This window comes from Chenopodium quinoa, unplaced genomic scaffold (genome assembly GCF_001683475.1).
Source record: "Chenopodium quinoa cultivar QQ74 unplaced genomic scaffold, ASM168347v1, whole genome shotgun sequence".
Lineage (NCBI taxonomy): Eukaryota > Viridiplantae > Streptophyta > Magnoliopsida > Caryophyllales > Amaranthaceae > Chenopodium > Chenopodium quinoa.
In genome coordinates, this window is record NW_018742974.1 from 3577475 (window position 1) to 3594488 (window position 17014).

Here is a 17014-nt window from a genome sequence, read left to right on the forward strand (position 1 = left end):
GTTGTCGGACGCTAATGTATGTCGCCTGGCGCTAATGTCTATTGCTTGGCGCTAATCCTGTCTCTTGGCGCTAATGTCAGTCGCCTAGCGACAGGTGCCAGTTTTATTCCGTATAGAACTTGAAGTATTTTCTATCATTTTCGGAATATTTTCTCTATAAATAGGGGTCGTATTTCCCCGTGTTTAAGAATTCACAACTATCATCTCACTCTATTTTCTCTCTAAAAACTAGAAGCTTTCTCTCACTCTATTATTTTTTCTAAATCTTCCCTCATACAAAATTCCACATACATTAGTTCTAGAAACACCTAGCCAAGCTTGAAGTTGTCTTTTCCCTAGATGTGAAAGGTTTATAATTTCTAAGGGTTTGGTCTCAAATCTCTATTTCAATTATTTAATTTAATTGTTTATTAATTTCCTTGAAGTTACTATCGCGTGTATTTTGTTATTAGAAAGAGATACGAGGCATCCAAGTAAGTAGTTGCTTTAATTCTTTTGATATAAAAAGCATGCTTAGATTATTTTATTGATTCCTAGTATCATGTTAAGATGTCTTTATGATTCCTAGTATCATATTTACGATAATAACTAAAATTTCTAATATCATGTATGTTTCTATTATGTTTCTTATTCTTTTCTTATATCATGTTAGTATCATGTTAGGGATAAAACTTTGATCTTTGTTGTTTAGTGACATGCTAGGATTTGTTATAAATCTTGTTAGTATCATGCCTAGGATCTTACTAATATTATTATGCTTTATTGAGAGTATTATTATTATGATGATGATGATTGTTATTATTTTGTTACTTGATATTATTGTTGTTGCTTGATCACGCCTTTTATGCATGTTTAAAGGGAATTTGTACTTGTAATCACGCTTAATAAGATAATTAATAATCTTGTTTAGGCTAATATGATTATAATTCAAGTGATCGCCAATAATAGATTTGTTTGTGCATTAATATTCAACAAACATTGATAAACAGGTTAAGGATAAACCTGTTGATTGTATGTTAGTCAGAAAGCGCACATGAATACGAGAAGAATAAAGGAGAGGCATATTATTTGTGCAGGTTCAATCTCTTGTAGGATAGATTTGTACCTTCATCCCCAAATATTCAGTCATGGTTCCAGACCACTATGGAGTTAGCGACCTCATGGATCGTGCATGGATCGTGAAGGGGTGTAACCTTCACCCTGTGAACAGTTTACAAGTTCCTAAAACTTGTTGGCGACTCTTTTACTCTAGCTTCCTTCCCTTTGGACGCCACCATGCTTAAGTGTATGATCACAGTGGGACTTAAGTGTGGGATGCTTGAAATATTTCCTACAGTTACCATGCTACTTAATTAGTTGAATTTTGGTAATTTTTAATGGGTAATTTTATGTTGTTTTAATGGGTAATCTTGAATTGAATAAAATAGAGATTAGTGACCATGTTACTTAATTAGTTGAATTTTGGTATGTTTTAATGGGTAATTTTATGTTGTTTTTATGGGTAATTTTTAATAAATTAGAGATTGGTGACCTTGTTACAATGTTGAATTTTGGTATTTTTTAATGGGTAATTTTGTAAAAATTAGTGAATAAATAGTTTAGCAATTGTTAGTTTGATGAATGATGTGTTTTATCTTAACAATGTATGTAGCTACTAATTAATTACTAACTTTTGTGTCCTTTTGTTTTTTATATAGATTCATATGTGAAGCACGAGTTTAGCTTGAAGACTACATATTTAGCTCAAGTGGGAAGTTCAAAAGTGTACCTCCATTATACTTGCTATATTGGTATGAGAAAAAACTAGTTCATTTGATAAGAAATGTAGGAACACTACTAAAATTTAGCCAAATTGCGACCGCCTCTGACGGTCGTTGAAAATAGCAAAACCGGTCGCAGAACTTAATTGCAACCGTCAACGGTCGTAACGTGGTGGTCGTTATTCATATGGTCGCAAAAAAAAATAATTACGACCGTTTGACGGTCGCAAAATTTTTTTTACGACCGTTTTTATATTTTCAACGACCTCTTGGACGACGGTCGCAAATATATATAATTGCGACCGATATACGAAGCGGTCACAAATCTGGAAATTAGCGACCGCTTAAGGCCGTCGCAAAGAGTTTAAAAAAACAAAAAAAAAAGAAAAAGCCGCACCCACTTTCCTGTGAATGCAGCCTGCCCCATCACCTTTACCCACCCTAAAACACCTTTACCCACCTTAAAACACCACCAGCCACCTCGTAAATATCACCCAACCACCAAAATCTCCATCCCTTTGCTTTGAAAACCCCAACCCTTTGCCGTGAAAACCCCAACGGCCACAACAAAAGCCACCCTCAACAAAATTTATGAAAATAAAACCCAATTAAACCAACTAAAATTAACGAAAAACAATTCCAAAAATAACAAAAATCAAACAATTTCACTTTAAATATCAAACCCAAAAATTAATGAAAATTAAACCACGAAATTAAACCAAAATTACCCGAAAATCAAACCCAAAAATCAACAAATCAAACCCACTAAAACAAACTACGCCAAAAACAAACAACAAAAATCAAACAAAACAACCAAAAATGAAACAAAAATTAACCAAAAACTAAATGAAAATTACCCGAAAATCAGACCCAAAAATCAACGAAAACAAAATCAAACCCACTAAAACAAACTAGGCCAAAAACAAACAACAAAAATCAAACAAAATAACAAAAAAGTAACGAAAATCAACCAAAAATTAAACTAAAATAACCAAAAACTAAACAAAAAATAAATCAAAAACATGAAAACATACCTCAAACTTTGAATTTCACCTCAAATTTGGTTTAATAAGGCCAAATTCGACTATGAAAAGTCTAGATCTAGACTTTTCATGGTCGAATTCCACCTTAAAAACCATTAAATGTACTTGTTGAGAAAAATGAACCCGAACTCGCCAATAAAACTGCCGCTACCGTACTCCTTTAAGGAGGAGGAGAGCCAGTGAAGATTGTGGCGGAGGAAATATGGTGGCGGAGGAAAGATGGTGGCGGAAACCGGTGAAGAGAAGAGAGCAAACAGAGAGGAGAGAGATAAGAGAAAATAAATCAGAGATTCAGAGGAAAGAAAAAGAAGAGATGAGAGGAAAGAGAAAGAGGAGCGACGTGAGGGTTAGTTAATTAGGGTTGGGGTGAGATGGGTGAACTTTTATACCCGAATTTTTTTATATAAAAAAAGCTTTTTGCGACCGTATTTGACGGTTGCAAATAATGACATTTACAACCGTCTCTTTGACTGTCGCAGATTATGACATTTACGACCGCCTTTGACGGTCGCAGATTATGAAATTTACGACCGTACGTCTCTTTGACGGTCGCAGATTATGACATTTACGACCGCCTTTGACGGTCACAGATTATGAAATTTACGACCATCTCTGTGACGGTCGCAGATTATAACATTTACGACCGTCTTTGACGGTGGCAAACGACTTATTTTAATTTAGAATTATTTTTAATTGTTCAAACATCCTAGCGACCGTCTAAAAGGTTAAAAACGGTCGCAAAAAGGTCGCAAATTTGCGACCGTTGTCAAAGAAGTCGTAGGATTGCGACCGCATAAAAAACGGTCGCAAATTTCATATTTTGCGACCGATTTTCAGACGGTCGTAGAAAAACGGTCGCAATTTAGCTGAATTTTAGTAGTGGAAATGGGTAAAGTAGAAGTCATATAGGCCATATTTGGGCCATTTAAGATGAAAAAGCGCCTTAAAACTTAGTAACATGCTCTTTTGATGTGATTTCAAGTCTTAGATACCTAAGCCTAGGTAATACTGACATGTTATGAGAAAGAAATAGTACATTTGATAAGAAATGTAGAAAAAAGGGCAAAGTAGAAGTCATATAGGCCTTATTTGGGCCATTTTGAGTAAAATGCGTCTAAAAACGTAAAATAATGCTCTTTTGATGTGATTTCATGCCTTAAACACCTAAGACTAGGTAATATTGATATTTTATGAGAAAGAAATAGTTCATTTGATAAGAAATGTAGAAAACGGGCAAAGTAGAAGTCATATAAGCATTATTTGGGCCATTTCGAGTAAAATGCATCTTAAAACTTAAAATAATGCTCTTTTGACGTGATTTTATGTCTTAGATACCTAAGACTAGGTAATATTGACATGTTATGAGAAAAAAATAGTTCATTTGATATGAAATGTAGAAAACGGGCAAAGTGGAAGTCATATAGGCCTTATTTAGGTCATTTTGAGTAAAATGCGTCTTAAAAATTAAAATAATGCTCTTTTAACGTGATTTCAAGCCTTAGACACCTAAGACTAGGTAATATTGACATGTTATAGAAAAAATAGTTCATACATAATGTTTAACCTAATTTTTGCTTTTTATATAGATTCATATGTGAAGCACGAGTTTAGCTTGAAGACTACATATTCAACTCAAGTGAGAAGTTCAAAAGTGTACATCCATTGTAATTTCTTTATTGGTATGAATTATAAACTTTACTAATTTATATTACTTTCTATTTATCCATTGAATAAAAGTTTTTGTATGATATTGCAACTTCTGTATTGTTTAATTACAAATAAATACAACAATATATAAAATGCTTGCATCATCATATGTCTAGATACCCCATTCAAGGATTTTGCATTAGGAGAAGGTCTCGAATAGTCCCCGGTAGGGACCGTTCTTGAATGTTTACTCTCACTTAAGTGGTGAATGTATGTCTTCTTTTTTATTTTAAGGAACATCTTGGCTTACCATTTCCTCACCATGTTCTCTAGGTACATATGTGGGTAAGTAATTATATCTTTATCGTGTACTTGGAGAACTAGGGGGAAGTGCTGCTAGATTTTCCTTAAAATTGGAAAGTTGACATACATTATTCACTAGTGACTTAGTGGGAGTAAACATTCAAGGATGGATTAGGTTGGAGTGATAAGGACACTTAGGAAACATGCATTTTTTCACAATAATAATGGTATATTCACGGTGTGTACTTGAAGTTGATTTACATAAAATATGTAGCATTTACAAATTATTCATAATATGTTGCTATATATGTTTAGAGACAATTTACTAAATGGAGAAGGATCGTGGTTGGATGTATGGTAAACGTGATACATTGGAATTTTTGAATGGGGTTCAAGAGTTTTGCAAGAGTGCTTTATCTTATCAACGCAAAATAGGTGACAAAGGCCTTTATTGTCCTTGTGTTGATTGTAATAATGTGAAGGTGGTCAACGGTGTTGCAATAATTAGAGATCATGTATTTTGTCGTGGGTTTAGGCTTAAATATCATGTGTGGATTTGGCACTGTGAAGATGAAGAGTACAGTGGGAATCTTGATGGGAATGATGTGCATGATAAAAGCAATGAGATTCATGTGGACGAGGAATACGAGAATGATGAATATATTATAGATAATGGTGAGGATGGAGCTGGGATAATCAGGTGGATGAGATCGAGGATGAAGATGTGGATGAAATTTTGCATAGTGTTGAAGGTGGTGTGTTTGAGTTATTATCTAAGGCTTCCAAAAAGCCTTTGTATCCTAGGTGCAAAAAAAACTCCAAACTATCAGTCGTGCTAACACTTTTTAACATTAAGTCGAATCATGGGTGGACGGACATTAGTTTTACTTCTTTGTTGACCGCATTAAGTGAGATGTTGCCTAATCAGAATGAAATTCCTAAGTCTTACTATTATTCTAAGAAGCTCATGTGTCCATTTGGTTTGGTGTATAAGAAGATACATACATGTCCTAATGATTATATTCTTTATCGAAATGAGTATGAACAATTAAAGGAGTATTGCCACCGGTTTTGAACCGGTGGCTTTTCATAGGAGTATTGGCATCCCTCAAATGCTCAACGGTTCAAAACCGGTGGCATTGAGGGGTATTGAACCTGTGTCAATCTCCTTTTTTCTACTAGTGTGGATTTCACATTCTTCTAGCTTGGACTTGAAGGCTTTACAGTTAGAGCTTGAGCATGCCTTTCCTAAGTTATCCCGCTCTTTTACCAATTTTAAAATTTTAGGGCAGATGTCTTTATCATTCATGGCCTTAGCATTCTCATGTCTTGTAGAAATTCTCACCATGCACACTCTCCTGCACATTTTAGCATACATTGGCAAAAGAGAGTATGAAATATCACGACATCTAAAACAAATTCTCAATTATATAACTCTTCAACCTGTGTAAAGTGGATTGCTTCATGTAAATTCCATAACTTTGGAATAACAGATCATTTTGAGCTATCCCAGGGACGTCGAGTTAGCCCTAATGTCTTCCATAACTTTCTGATAAGCCTACTTCACATTGCATATGGGGTAGTATGTCTCTTAACCCCTATAAGTGTGTACATTGGGCCAATTTTTTTTATTGCCAAGTTCTCCCATCTAAGAGTTTATTACTTGCATGCAACCTCCAGCTACAACACTCAGAGTAGCAAATGGCAGTGTATCTTTTGTTGTCTGCATACTCCACATTTATTTCAAACCTTTCTTGGACAACATAGTCCTTCAATGTGTCCTTAAAATGTGCCTTATCAGTGTGGTATGAGTTATATCTTTCCAAAATCAGCCTCCTCATACATCTTTCCATTCTTATATAGTGTATGAAAATAATCATCATCATCGTCATCACCTAAGAATTCAAACCATTCCTATGGTTCCTAGTTATCCTTAACTTTGGGAATCCGGCTTATTGAGGTGCACTACTTCATCTGCAGGTACATCCCCTTTTCGTAAAACTTCTCCATCTGATTCTTCTTCTTCTTGTACTTCATTATAATCATCAAAAAAACTTTGCTATTTGATTATTTTTCTTCTTGTACCTCATTATAATCATCAATAAAACTTCGCTATTTGATTCTTTTTCTTCTTGTACCTCATTATAATCATCATCATATTATGCATCTTCTGATTCATCTTTCCTTCAATGAAGTCAATTCTTCTTCTCACCCTTAAACGTACCCTACTTGGCTCAATCAAACTAGAACTTGAGCCCTATATCTAATTTACCATCTAACCAGAACTTGAGGTATGCACCTTACTCTCATTTACAACAGAACCAACCCTTAAACCATGTATAATTAATATGTTCCTAGGAACCCTTCTTGCAAATATTGAGGACTAAGATGGCTTTGCATTATCACTTGTGGTTCAGCATTAGATACAGGCAACTCAGTGCTTGGATTAGATAAAAATCTAGGATTCCTTCTTAGAGGCAGGGTAAGGTCTTAAATATAGATTTTGGTGAAATAGAGAATGGTGGTAAGCTAGGTTGGTTGATTTGGAGTTATTTGGTGACAATATTCTTCTTAGCCTTTCTTTACTTTTGTGTCTTTTGTATCTTCTCCATAGTATTTTCAAACTCTTTTGGTCTTTCCTTCCCTTGCTATACTCACTAACAGGTTACTTAGATCATTGATTATTCATCTCAAAATGGACTTTAAACAAGTTAGGATCATTAAGTGGAGAGTCAGGATTTACAGACAACTCATCATTTAGTGGAATATCATTAAGGGAGGATGAGTTTCATGATCATGAGTTCTCCCAGGTATCATTAATTTAGAAGTTGTTAGTTCAAGATGCAATTAGGGGTGGTTGATATTTAGGTGATGGGCGGAAGTGGTACATACATTAGCTAGACCAGTTGGCAGGTGGTGGTTGTACATTAGCGGGTTGAGGTGTTGGTGGTTGATTGCAGGTTGAGTAGGTTATGGTGCAAGTTTGGACATTCTAAACCCCAACACCAAGTCATTCATAGAAGTGGCATGGGATCTTTGGTAAAGCCAACCCAAATGTCATATAGATTAGAATAAGGTAGGGTTCTAAACATCCTCAATAAATCATCATCATCTAAGAAAGAATAATGTTTCTAGTACTAGGTATGCATAATAAAAGGCAGAGTTGAGGATATAATATGGAGTATCCATTTTACGAGCAGTGCCTTCATATTCAATAACCAAGTCCATCAAATTATTGCATGTATCTAAGTCCACACATCAATAACTATATGTTTACCTATGTAATGAAACCTTAATACAACCTTATCATCCTCACTCATTATGCAAATAAGAAAAAAAATCTACAAACTTACAACATCCACCAATAATCTTGAGAATTAAGCATCAATTGACTAACTAAACCAACTCTTAACCACAAACATTCAAGTATTCAACAATCAATCAAACATTATATGCACCTTAAATCTTAGATTATTGATGACCTCATATAAAACCATACAAAAACCATCAATGCAACCCAACATACCAAAAATCACTTAAATAATGCCTTCAAATACATAGAAAATTGTACATGATCTTATGTAACATACTTAAATTCAAAGCAACTGCAAACAACTCAAGATTAAAACACTAATTGTCTAAATATAATCTTACACTGCATATAGATGAAATTAGCCTAAATTCGCATAAATATCAACATCTACCTCAAATAATTGAAAAACAGAATATTTATACTACCTATGTAATGTGCTAATTCATGAAATAAAGGATCAGTGGTAGTAATATACCTGAATTATGCAAGATTTCCCTTTTTTAGTGCACGAAATCAACGAAATTCCTTTGCAAAATCCTAGTTTTTTTCCTTTGTGAATTCAATCAACCTAAAATTTTTGAATACAGGAAGGATGGAAGTCTAAACATAAATTGAAGGAGAGGGGTTTAACTATGGTAACTGGAGGAAAGGATTTAAAAGGGGGCAAATTAGTCTAAACATAAATTGAAGGAGAAAGATTTATTTATGGCAATTTGAGGGAAGGATTTAAAAGGGGGCAATTGGATGGAAGTCTAAACATAAACCTAGGCTGCTACTTCGTTAGTTTTTAAATATTCGATTCATTTCTCTTGGGCACGTATACCTGTGCTAATATTTGATTAATAATATCTATAATTATCAATAAGTAAAAAATCTAACAGTTGAAAATTAATAATCTAGCTATTCATTGAAACGATCCCAACAAGTATCCACAAGACTATAATTTTTCTTAATAAATTAAAAACATTAGTCAAACTAGGACAAATGAATTGTGCAAAAATTAGAATGGATTATTAATCTAGGTAATTAACGTTTACTTAACTCGCTAATCACGTCTGTTAAGAAGTTAAAACCTGGAGTGTATAACCAAGAAGTTACAAAAATGTGGTACCTATGAGAAAAGTCAAAACCTAGAATGTATCAATGGGAATTTCCTTAAATGTTATACTATTTGACAATCGTATCATATAACTAATATATAAAGTTAAACTAATAGCCAGGCCACAAGACAGCGGCACTTGGCGTTCCAACTTTTCGCTAGGTGTCGCGCCACGGTGGATAGATTTAAATAGACTTCATAGGATAAAAAATTTAGTTTAGAATTCTATTTTCAATCAAATTCTGATAGAATTTTAGGATAAAGTTGTTAGTTTAGAGTTTTATTTTTGATAAAATACAAATATTTCAGATATACAACTTGAATTATAATTTTATTCAAAAAAAACTTAGATTATAATTCTAAAAAATTATCAATTAAAAATTTTTTTATATCATTTTTTTGGAGTGAAAAAGTAGTTCAAAACGTAAAACATCCATTTATAATATATATTAATCGATTAAAATAATATACTTCACAATCTAATATAATTTTATTATTATGTAGACCTATCAATTAGGGTCAGGTCATGAGTCATCTCGGATCGTGTCACTTTAGGTTACGGGCCAAGAAATGTTCAACCCTTGCCTAAAGTTTTGGGTTTGGGTCAACTCAACGGGCTTTGGACCCTTTAATTTACATTTTTGATAATTTTTTATTTTATTTTTATGTCATTACATGTGTACTAGATATCAAATCGTCACAAAAGCACATCAATTGCTAACTAATTTTGTGTTAATAACATATTTTAAAATTTGTCATATAGATAAAAAAATTTATCTTAAAAATTAATAGACAACCCGGGCATTGCATGGGGCATAAAACTAGTACTTTTATATTTTTATTCCCCCTTAACTTCCTTCCATTTTTTGTTGCGGTGTCTTTCTTTTTAGTGTTTTGGGTCAGAAGATGTCTTTTGGCATTAAAGCTCAACCCATACTTCTGATGTGAATGTTCATCTTCTTTCTCTTGTTTTAGTCTTTCTCCATCTACGGATCTTGAATTTTTATTGCTATTCATCCTTTGATTTTTTTCTTGTTCTTGTTATTCCACTATATGAAAGCCCTCACTTAATTTAAACATTCTTTCGTTGTAGGTGTTTAGGTCTAATGGTTTTTATACAATTCATTTTCTCCCTCTTCTGAAAACTATAGATTTGCATCTTTGGTGGCTTGGGTGAAAATTGTTTAAAATTTTAATTTAACTCATTTTAGAGTTAAGTAGTTATTGTTAGGGGTGAAAGTAATTCGGATTAAAACCAATCTGAATTAGTAAATCAGTTTGGATTTTTTTTTTAAAAACTCGGATGGGATCGGTTTGAAATTTTTTTAAAATATAAACTACGGATTGGATTCAATTTGGGGTTTAAAAATAAATCAAAAACCGACTTACAAACCAAAATTTTGAGCCATTACATTAATCTCATTTTCCTATACAAATTATCCCAACCCATTTCCCTTTTCATATATATATATATATATATATATATATATATATATATATATATATATATATATATATAATAAACTTCAATTCTCAACTCTCCTTTCTCAGTATCTCGCTGTCTCACAAAGAATGTATTTAACAAGAAAAAATTGAATGATTGTAGGAATTTTTTGGGTGAAGTTAGGGACTTGGGTTTGAACGTTGAGAAAGAAGGGAACAAATTTTGGTTTGGATTGGATTCTAATAAGAAAAACCGAATTCATTCGATTTGTTTTGGATTGGACTGAATCTAATTTCGTTTGGATTCAGTTTGAGAAATCCAAAACCGAATTCTTATTGGATTCGATTATGAGTATAGTCTAAACCGCAAACCGAACTTTCACCTCTAGTTATTGTCTTATGCTGGAGGTTGTTGCTTTAATTCTTGATTTATCTTTTTCATCTTTTCTCTTTGCTTTGAGGTCGGGTTGCAATTTTAACCCTAACATGTGATTCACGTCTGTTCTTAAATAATCCCCTATCGACACTAATAAAGTTTTCACCGATTCTCGTGATTATGGCACTGTATCCCCTCCATACAAGTGCACAGCTAAGGATTTCTTTTTGAAGTCCGATAGTTGTTGTGACTACACGTACATTCCTAATGTGTAGAGGGATCGATTTAAAGTTGGGGTTTATTTTAAGGAGACCACCATTTTGCGGTGGTTTTGAACCTAAAAACCTAAAAAAAAATGACGAAGAGGTTATTCATTAGCAACCTAAGTTCCATCATGACCCGGATGAAGTGTTCACTGATTCTCGTGATGAAGAGCCCCTCCATACAAATGCACCAATGGGGATTGCTTGTTGAAATCAAATTTTTGTGGTGAACTCACAACAATCTTAACATTTTAAGGGATCCATTTGGTGTTGGGGTTTATTCTACAAATACCATCATTGATTGTGGTTGTGCCCTAAAACCCTAAAAATGGTGATGAGGTTGAGCAACAGTCACTCAAGTCCCTTATTCATTCCTTTGGTAGTGAAGGTGACCATGTTGATGTGGAAGAATTAGTGATTACTGTATATGATACTGAATTGCCCCTTGATGATGAAGTTGCTTATTCTTATGTTAGTGTCGTCTTAGTGATTTTTGTGGATCACATTAGATAACATATCATATGCAATCAAAAATTTTAATTAACTTAACTTCACTTAACTTTAATTTTTCACGTAACTTTAATCTTTATCGAACGTTACTCTTTATAAATTTGAAATGAACGGAACCGTGCCAGTACAAATTACATTGTCTTTCATCAATCCTACTACGAGCCTGTTTTAATTTATTGAACTGAACTGAACTGAATTGATTTGAGCTGAACTAACTGAATTGAATTGAACTGAATATTTTATTAGAAAAGAAAATTAGGAATTGAACTTACGGCTATTTCACCAAATGCCACTGAGCACTTTAATAATTCACCAAATGCCATCAAGATTTTCAAAATCACCAAATGCCACCCACTTTTTATTAAATTCACCGAGTGTCATTACTGACTAACAGCCGTTAACTCCGTTATTCATTAGGGTTTAATTATGACACATGTCATGATATGATTGGTCCATTTATCTTAATTTTATAAAAATTAAAAAAAAGAAACAAAAAAACCTAAAATTTACCCAGCCACCTACCCACCACCACCAAACCCTAGCCCAAGCTGACCCACCGCCGACCCCCAAAACTACCCACGCTGCTCGCCCCGACCCCATAAAACACCAACACGAGCTTTAATCAAGCACCCTCTTCTTTCCTCCGTCGCCAAAATCGCCCCTTATCCCTTTCCCCACCCTCGAAATGGTCGTTTCAACGGTGGGAGAAGGGAGGAGGGGCATTTTTACTGGTGGTTTTTTGGGGTCGGGGTAGGCTGTGTGGGTGGTTTTTGGGGGTGGGGGAAGCTCGTGTTGGTGGTTTATGGGGCGGGGCAGTTTGTGTGGGAGTTTTTAGGGGTCGGCGGTGGGTCAAGTGGGGTGCTTAAGGACCGGCCAGCCGATTGTTGGTGGTTAAGGGGGTGGCCGACCGTTTTTTCGGCGAGATAAGAGGAGGGGCTAGGGTTTGGCGGTGGTGGGTAGGTGGCTGGGAAAATTTTGGGTTTTTTTTTTTAACTTTTTGTTTTTTTTTTATTTTTATTTTTATAATTTAAGATAAATGGTCTAATCATATCATGACATGTATCATGATTAAACCCTAATGACAAACGGAGTTAACGGCCGTTAGTCATTAATGGAACTCGGTGAATTTTTAAAAGACTGGGTGGCATTTGGTGAATTTTGTAAAGTCCGATGGCATTTGGTGAATTTGTGCTTAGTGGCATTTAGTGAATTTTTAAAGTGCTCAGTGGCATTTAGTGAAATAGTCGTTGAGCTTAATATAAGCTGAAGAGAACATGCCCCACGACTACAGGACATGGATCAACTTTCCAAAGTACAGTGTATGCACTTCACCTCCACATAACAACAAAATCGTGGGAATTCCGCTAAAAACACTAGTGCAACGTTTCACAATACAATTAGGATACTAAGCATTTAAACATTATACCTCCCCCGTGCTCAACTTATATGGATCCTTATAATTTTAATTAATCTTATATGTAAATCATAAATAAATGTCGATGTTTTTGTATATGTGTAAAGTGTATACAATGACCACTACAAGAAAATAACCTTTTCGTAGCGATTATTTTAACCTTTAGTATCGATTGTAATTGCAACAAATAGTTTTCTCAACGAATGGTCATTCGATACAATATCCCCCGTCGCCTTAGCCTTTAGTAGTGGTTTTCAATATCGCTGGGGTTGGCCTCAATAATCGATACGAAAAACTACATCCAATCGTGGTGATTATTGTAGCGATTACAACCGCTATAAATGTTTAACTCATTTTCTTCAAAAAAAAAAAAAAAGCGTATGATCTTTACGAAATTCGAACATGCAACCTCAAACTCTTATATTAAATGTTTCACCAATAAGTTGACATATTTTATGTATTCTTTGTCAAACAATATTTATATATCTAGTGTTGAAAAGGCTTTTCGTATTGATTTTTAGGATTTAGTGGCGATTATAAATGATACGATTTCTCAAAATTATATAAATGTGTAAAAATAGTGTTGATATGTATTACTATGTTTTCCGTATTGATTTTATATGGGAAAACCATGACGATTGTAAAAATGATACGACATCCTTAATTATTTCACAAACATACTTTCATATTGTAGCGAATGTACAATCGCTACGAAATAATCGCTACGAAAAGAGATTTTTCTTGTAGTGGACATTTATTTTGAAACAAAGAGCAAATTATGATACCCTTTTTTGTATTTTTCTAAGTGAAACGTTTTGACTTTTTGCATTATACATCTAATCAACTTTGACTAATACTTCCTCCGTTCTATTAATATTGCAACAATGGACTTTTTGCACTATTCATCACTCTTGTTTGACCATATAATATGATCTATACATTAAGCAAAATATAGTCAAGTGGGATCTTGTTGGATTCATCTCATAAAATACTTTCACAATATCAACTTATTATAATTTTTACTCTTACACAATTATAGATATTTAGCATATAAAATGTGTCTTAGGATGCGTAATTTCCTCCTTGTTGCAATATTAACAGAATGGAGGAAGTATTACTTAATTATATATACAATTAATATATATTCTTGTGAGTACTTGTTGTAATCGTCTCAAGGTATATATTTTTAATATTTAATTATTATAATTTTTAACTTGATCATAATTAAAGATATTTATATTTATACTATATATTAAAAGACGTTTATAAATTTGTGTATGTGCCACGCGTACCCTTTCTTACACCCGTATTACGCCACATCATCATTCAACAACCTCTACCATCATGCCACATCATCATTCAATTATCCAAATTAAATTAAAAATGCATGCAAAGATATTCGAACCTAAACTTCATTGAATAAAAACCACATGCATTGCCATCTTAACTAGAATTAAATTATAATCTATGTTTTCACATTTATTTATAAATACATATAGTACAAGTATTATAATGTAATATAAAAAAAATAAATCCAAAATGAGTTATTGTTGTCATTGTTTTCAAATTTACAACGTAAAAAAATTATGAAGTACGTCTTTTAGATCGTCTAATATAAAAACGAAATTATTCAAAGTATCACCCGGTACATAGCCCGGGCCACACACTAGTTATTAATCAAAATCATTGTTATATGTGCACAAGAGCAACATTTTATTTAATAAAAATATAGAGGGAGTACCGCTTTTATCCATACTATTTACTAATATAGTGGGCATTTGGTCTAGTGGTATGATTCTCGCTTTGGGTGCGAGAGGTCTCGAGTTCGATTCTCGGAATGCCCCATAGTTTTTAAAAAATTGCAAAACTTTTTTAAAACCAACATTTTTTTTCCCAAAATAAAATCCAATCCAATCCCCATATTCTCAAAATATAAATACCGTTCCACAACCCCTCAACACCTTTTCAATCCTCCTATCCTTCATTCACTCATTCATTCCTCACTCTCTCCTTATCCTCATATCTAATCCTCTCATCTCCTCTCTCCCTTCAACAATGGCGGCAACATCAACAACAATGGCTACCCTCAACCTCCCTTCTCTCACAACCCCCTCTTCCACCTTCCTCAAACACCCTTTACCCCTCCAATTCCCCTCTCGCAACCCCATCAACCCTCTTTCCCTCTCTTCTTCCCGCACCACCCGTCTTCGCCCCATTGCCGCTGTCGAAGCGCCCGAGAAAATCGAGCAATTGGGTACTCAGCTCTCTGGCCTTACCCTCGAGGAAGCTAGAGTCCTCGTCGACTGGCTTCAAGATAAGTTGGGAGTTTCTGCTGCGTCGTTCGCGCCTGCTGCTGCTGTTGCTGCCCCTGGTGCGCCTGCTGATGCCGCTCCTGCTGTCGAAGAGAAGACGGAGTTTGATGTGTCAATTGATGAAGTTCCTAGCAATGCTAGAATTGCTGTGATTAAGGCTGTTAGGGCTTTGACTAGTCTTGGACTTAAAGAAGCTAAGGATTTGATTGAAGGTTTGCCTAAGAAATTGAAGGAAGGTGTTTCTAAAGATGATGCTGAAGATGCTAAGAAGCAGCTTGAAGAGGCTGGTGCTAAGGTTTCCATTGTTTAAGAAAATATAAAATATGAGTTTTTTTTTTTGGATTTTGTTTTTTTAATGTAATTTGGTAAATGTTGGGGTAAATCTTTTGTTGTGATTTTAGCTACTTTTTTTTTAGATAATGAATTGTTTTAGATGTAGTATATTTGCGGAATTCTAATGTTGCTTTTGTAATTTGGTTTATGTAATTTGGTAAATGTTGAGGAAAATTGCAGCACAATAGTTTACCAAATTCAACTAATGTGTTTTTACATTTTAATTCAAGCTTATTTATCTGCAATTATTCATGTTGATATTGGCATTGTTTTGTTTTTAGACAGAGCAAAGTCTTCAAAGTGTGTTGCAAGTCTTATAACTGAAAATTCATTGCTTTTATATATTTTTTTGATATTATATTATTAATTATTTGATGTTCAGAATTAAGTTGCTCTTTTATTTCTAGGTTGCTCTTTATGAAATAGTTGCATTAAGCAAAGGGTTTTTGCTTCTTATCTTATCTGTGCTGTCAAACTGTGCTACGCTTCTGACTGAGCAAAAACTCATAAGCTGCATTTGTTTCATTCAGGCATTATTTAGAAATTTAGAATGTTCTGTCCAAGAAAAACAAAAATCCGATACCTTACCCGTAGGAAGTTAAACCTGCCTGTTTCCAGTAAAGGTATTCCATTTCCAAAGTTAGTATACAAATAGTGATGGCCATATTAGTTCGTGGCCGCAGTTCAACGATCTGGCATACATTTAGCACTACATTTGTATCTTACCTCAAAGTGATTGTGTGTAAGTCATCAGTGAGGATTTGTCTTGAATTGCTTGGTTATTTTCCTGGAGTATTGGTATGATAGTATCTTGTGGTTGAAGTTTTGTGTATGCAGTTGTCTGCTTCTCAGGTTGAAGGGTAATGTGAGACTCTGCAATTGTGTTGTGCTGCATATTGGAGGCTTGATTGATGTTGCTTACAGGTAACAGTTTGGATGCTGCATCCAGGTATTGAACTTGTTCCTGGAACTCATGATATGTCTGTTTATGTATGGTGAAAAACGCTGTTGACAGCAACTGGAGATACCAGTTACAGCATTGTCATTGTCGCTACTGATGTTTGGGTATTAAAGCTGATTCTTGGTTTAGTGCATTGCATATCTGTGTCCCTATTATGCAAGGTGCTTATTTCTCTTGTTTTGTTTTCATTCAATCATATTTCTACCACATTTGTAATTCCTTCACATCGGAAACTGA

General features: G+C 34.1%; 1 protein-coding gene and 1 non-coding gene across 2 annotated transcripts; both read left to right on the forward strand.

Annotated features, from left to right (window-relative positions):
* Window positions 1-14943: 14943 nt before the first annotated feature.
* On the forward strand, window positions 14944-15015 carry TRNAP-UGG. The gene has a single exon. It is a non-coding gene; the product is annotated as a tRNA-Pro (tRNA).
* A 120-nt stretch (window positions 15016-15135) lies between these two features.
* Window positions 15136-16040, forward strand: LOC110729259 (50S ribosomal protein L12, chloroplastic-like). Its single transcript, XM_021908992.1, has one exon. It carries the CDS (start codon window positions 15227-15229, stop codon window positions 15791-15793), a length of 567 nt encoding a protein of 188 aa, XP_021764684.1. The 5' UTR covers window positions 15136-15226; the 3' UTR covers window positions 15794-16040.
* Window positions 16041-17014: the final 974 nt, after the last annotated feature.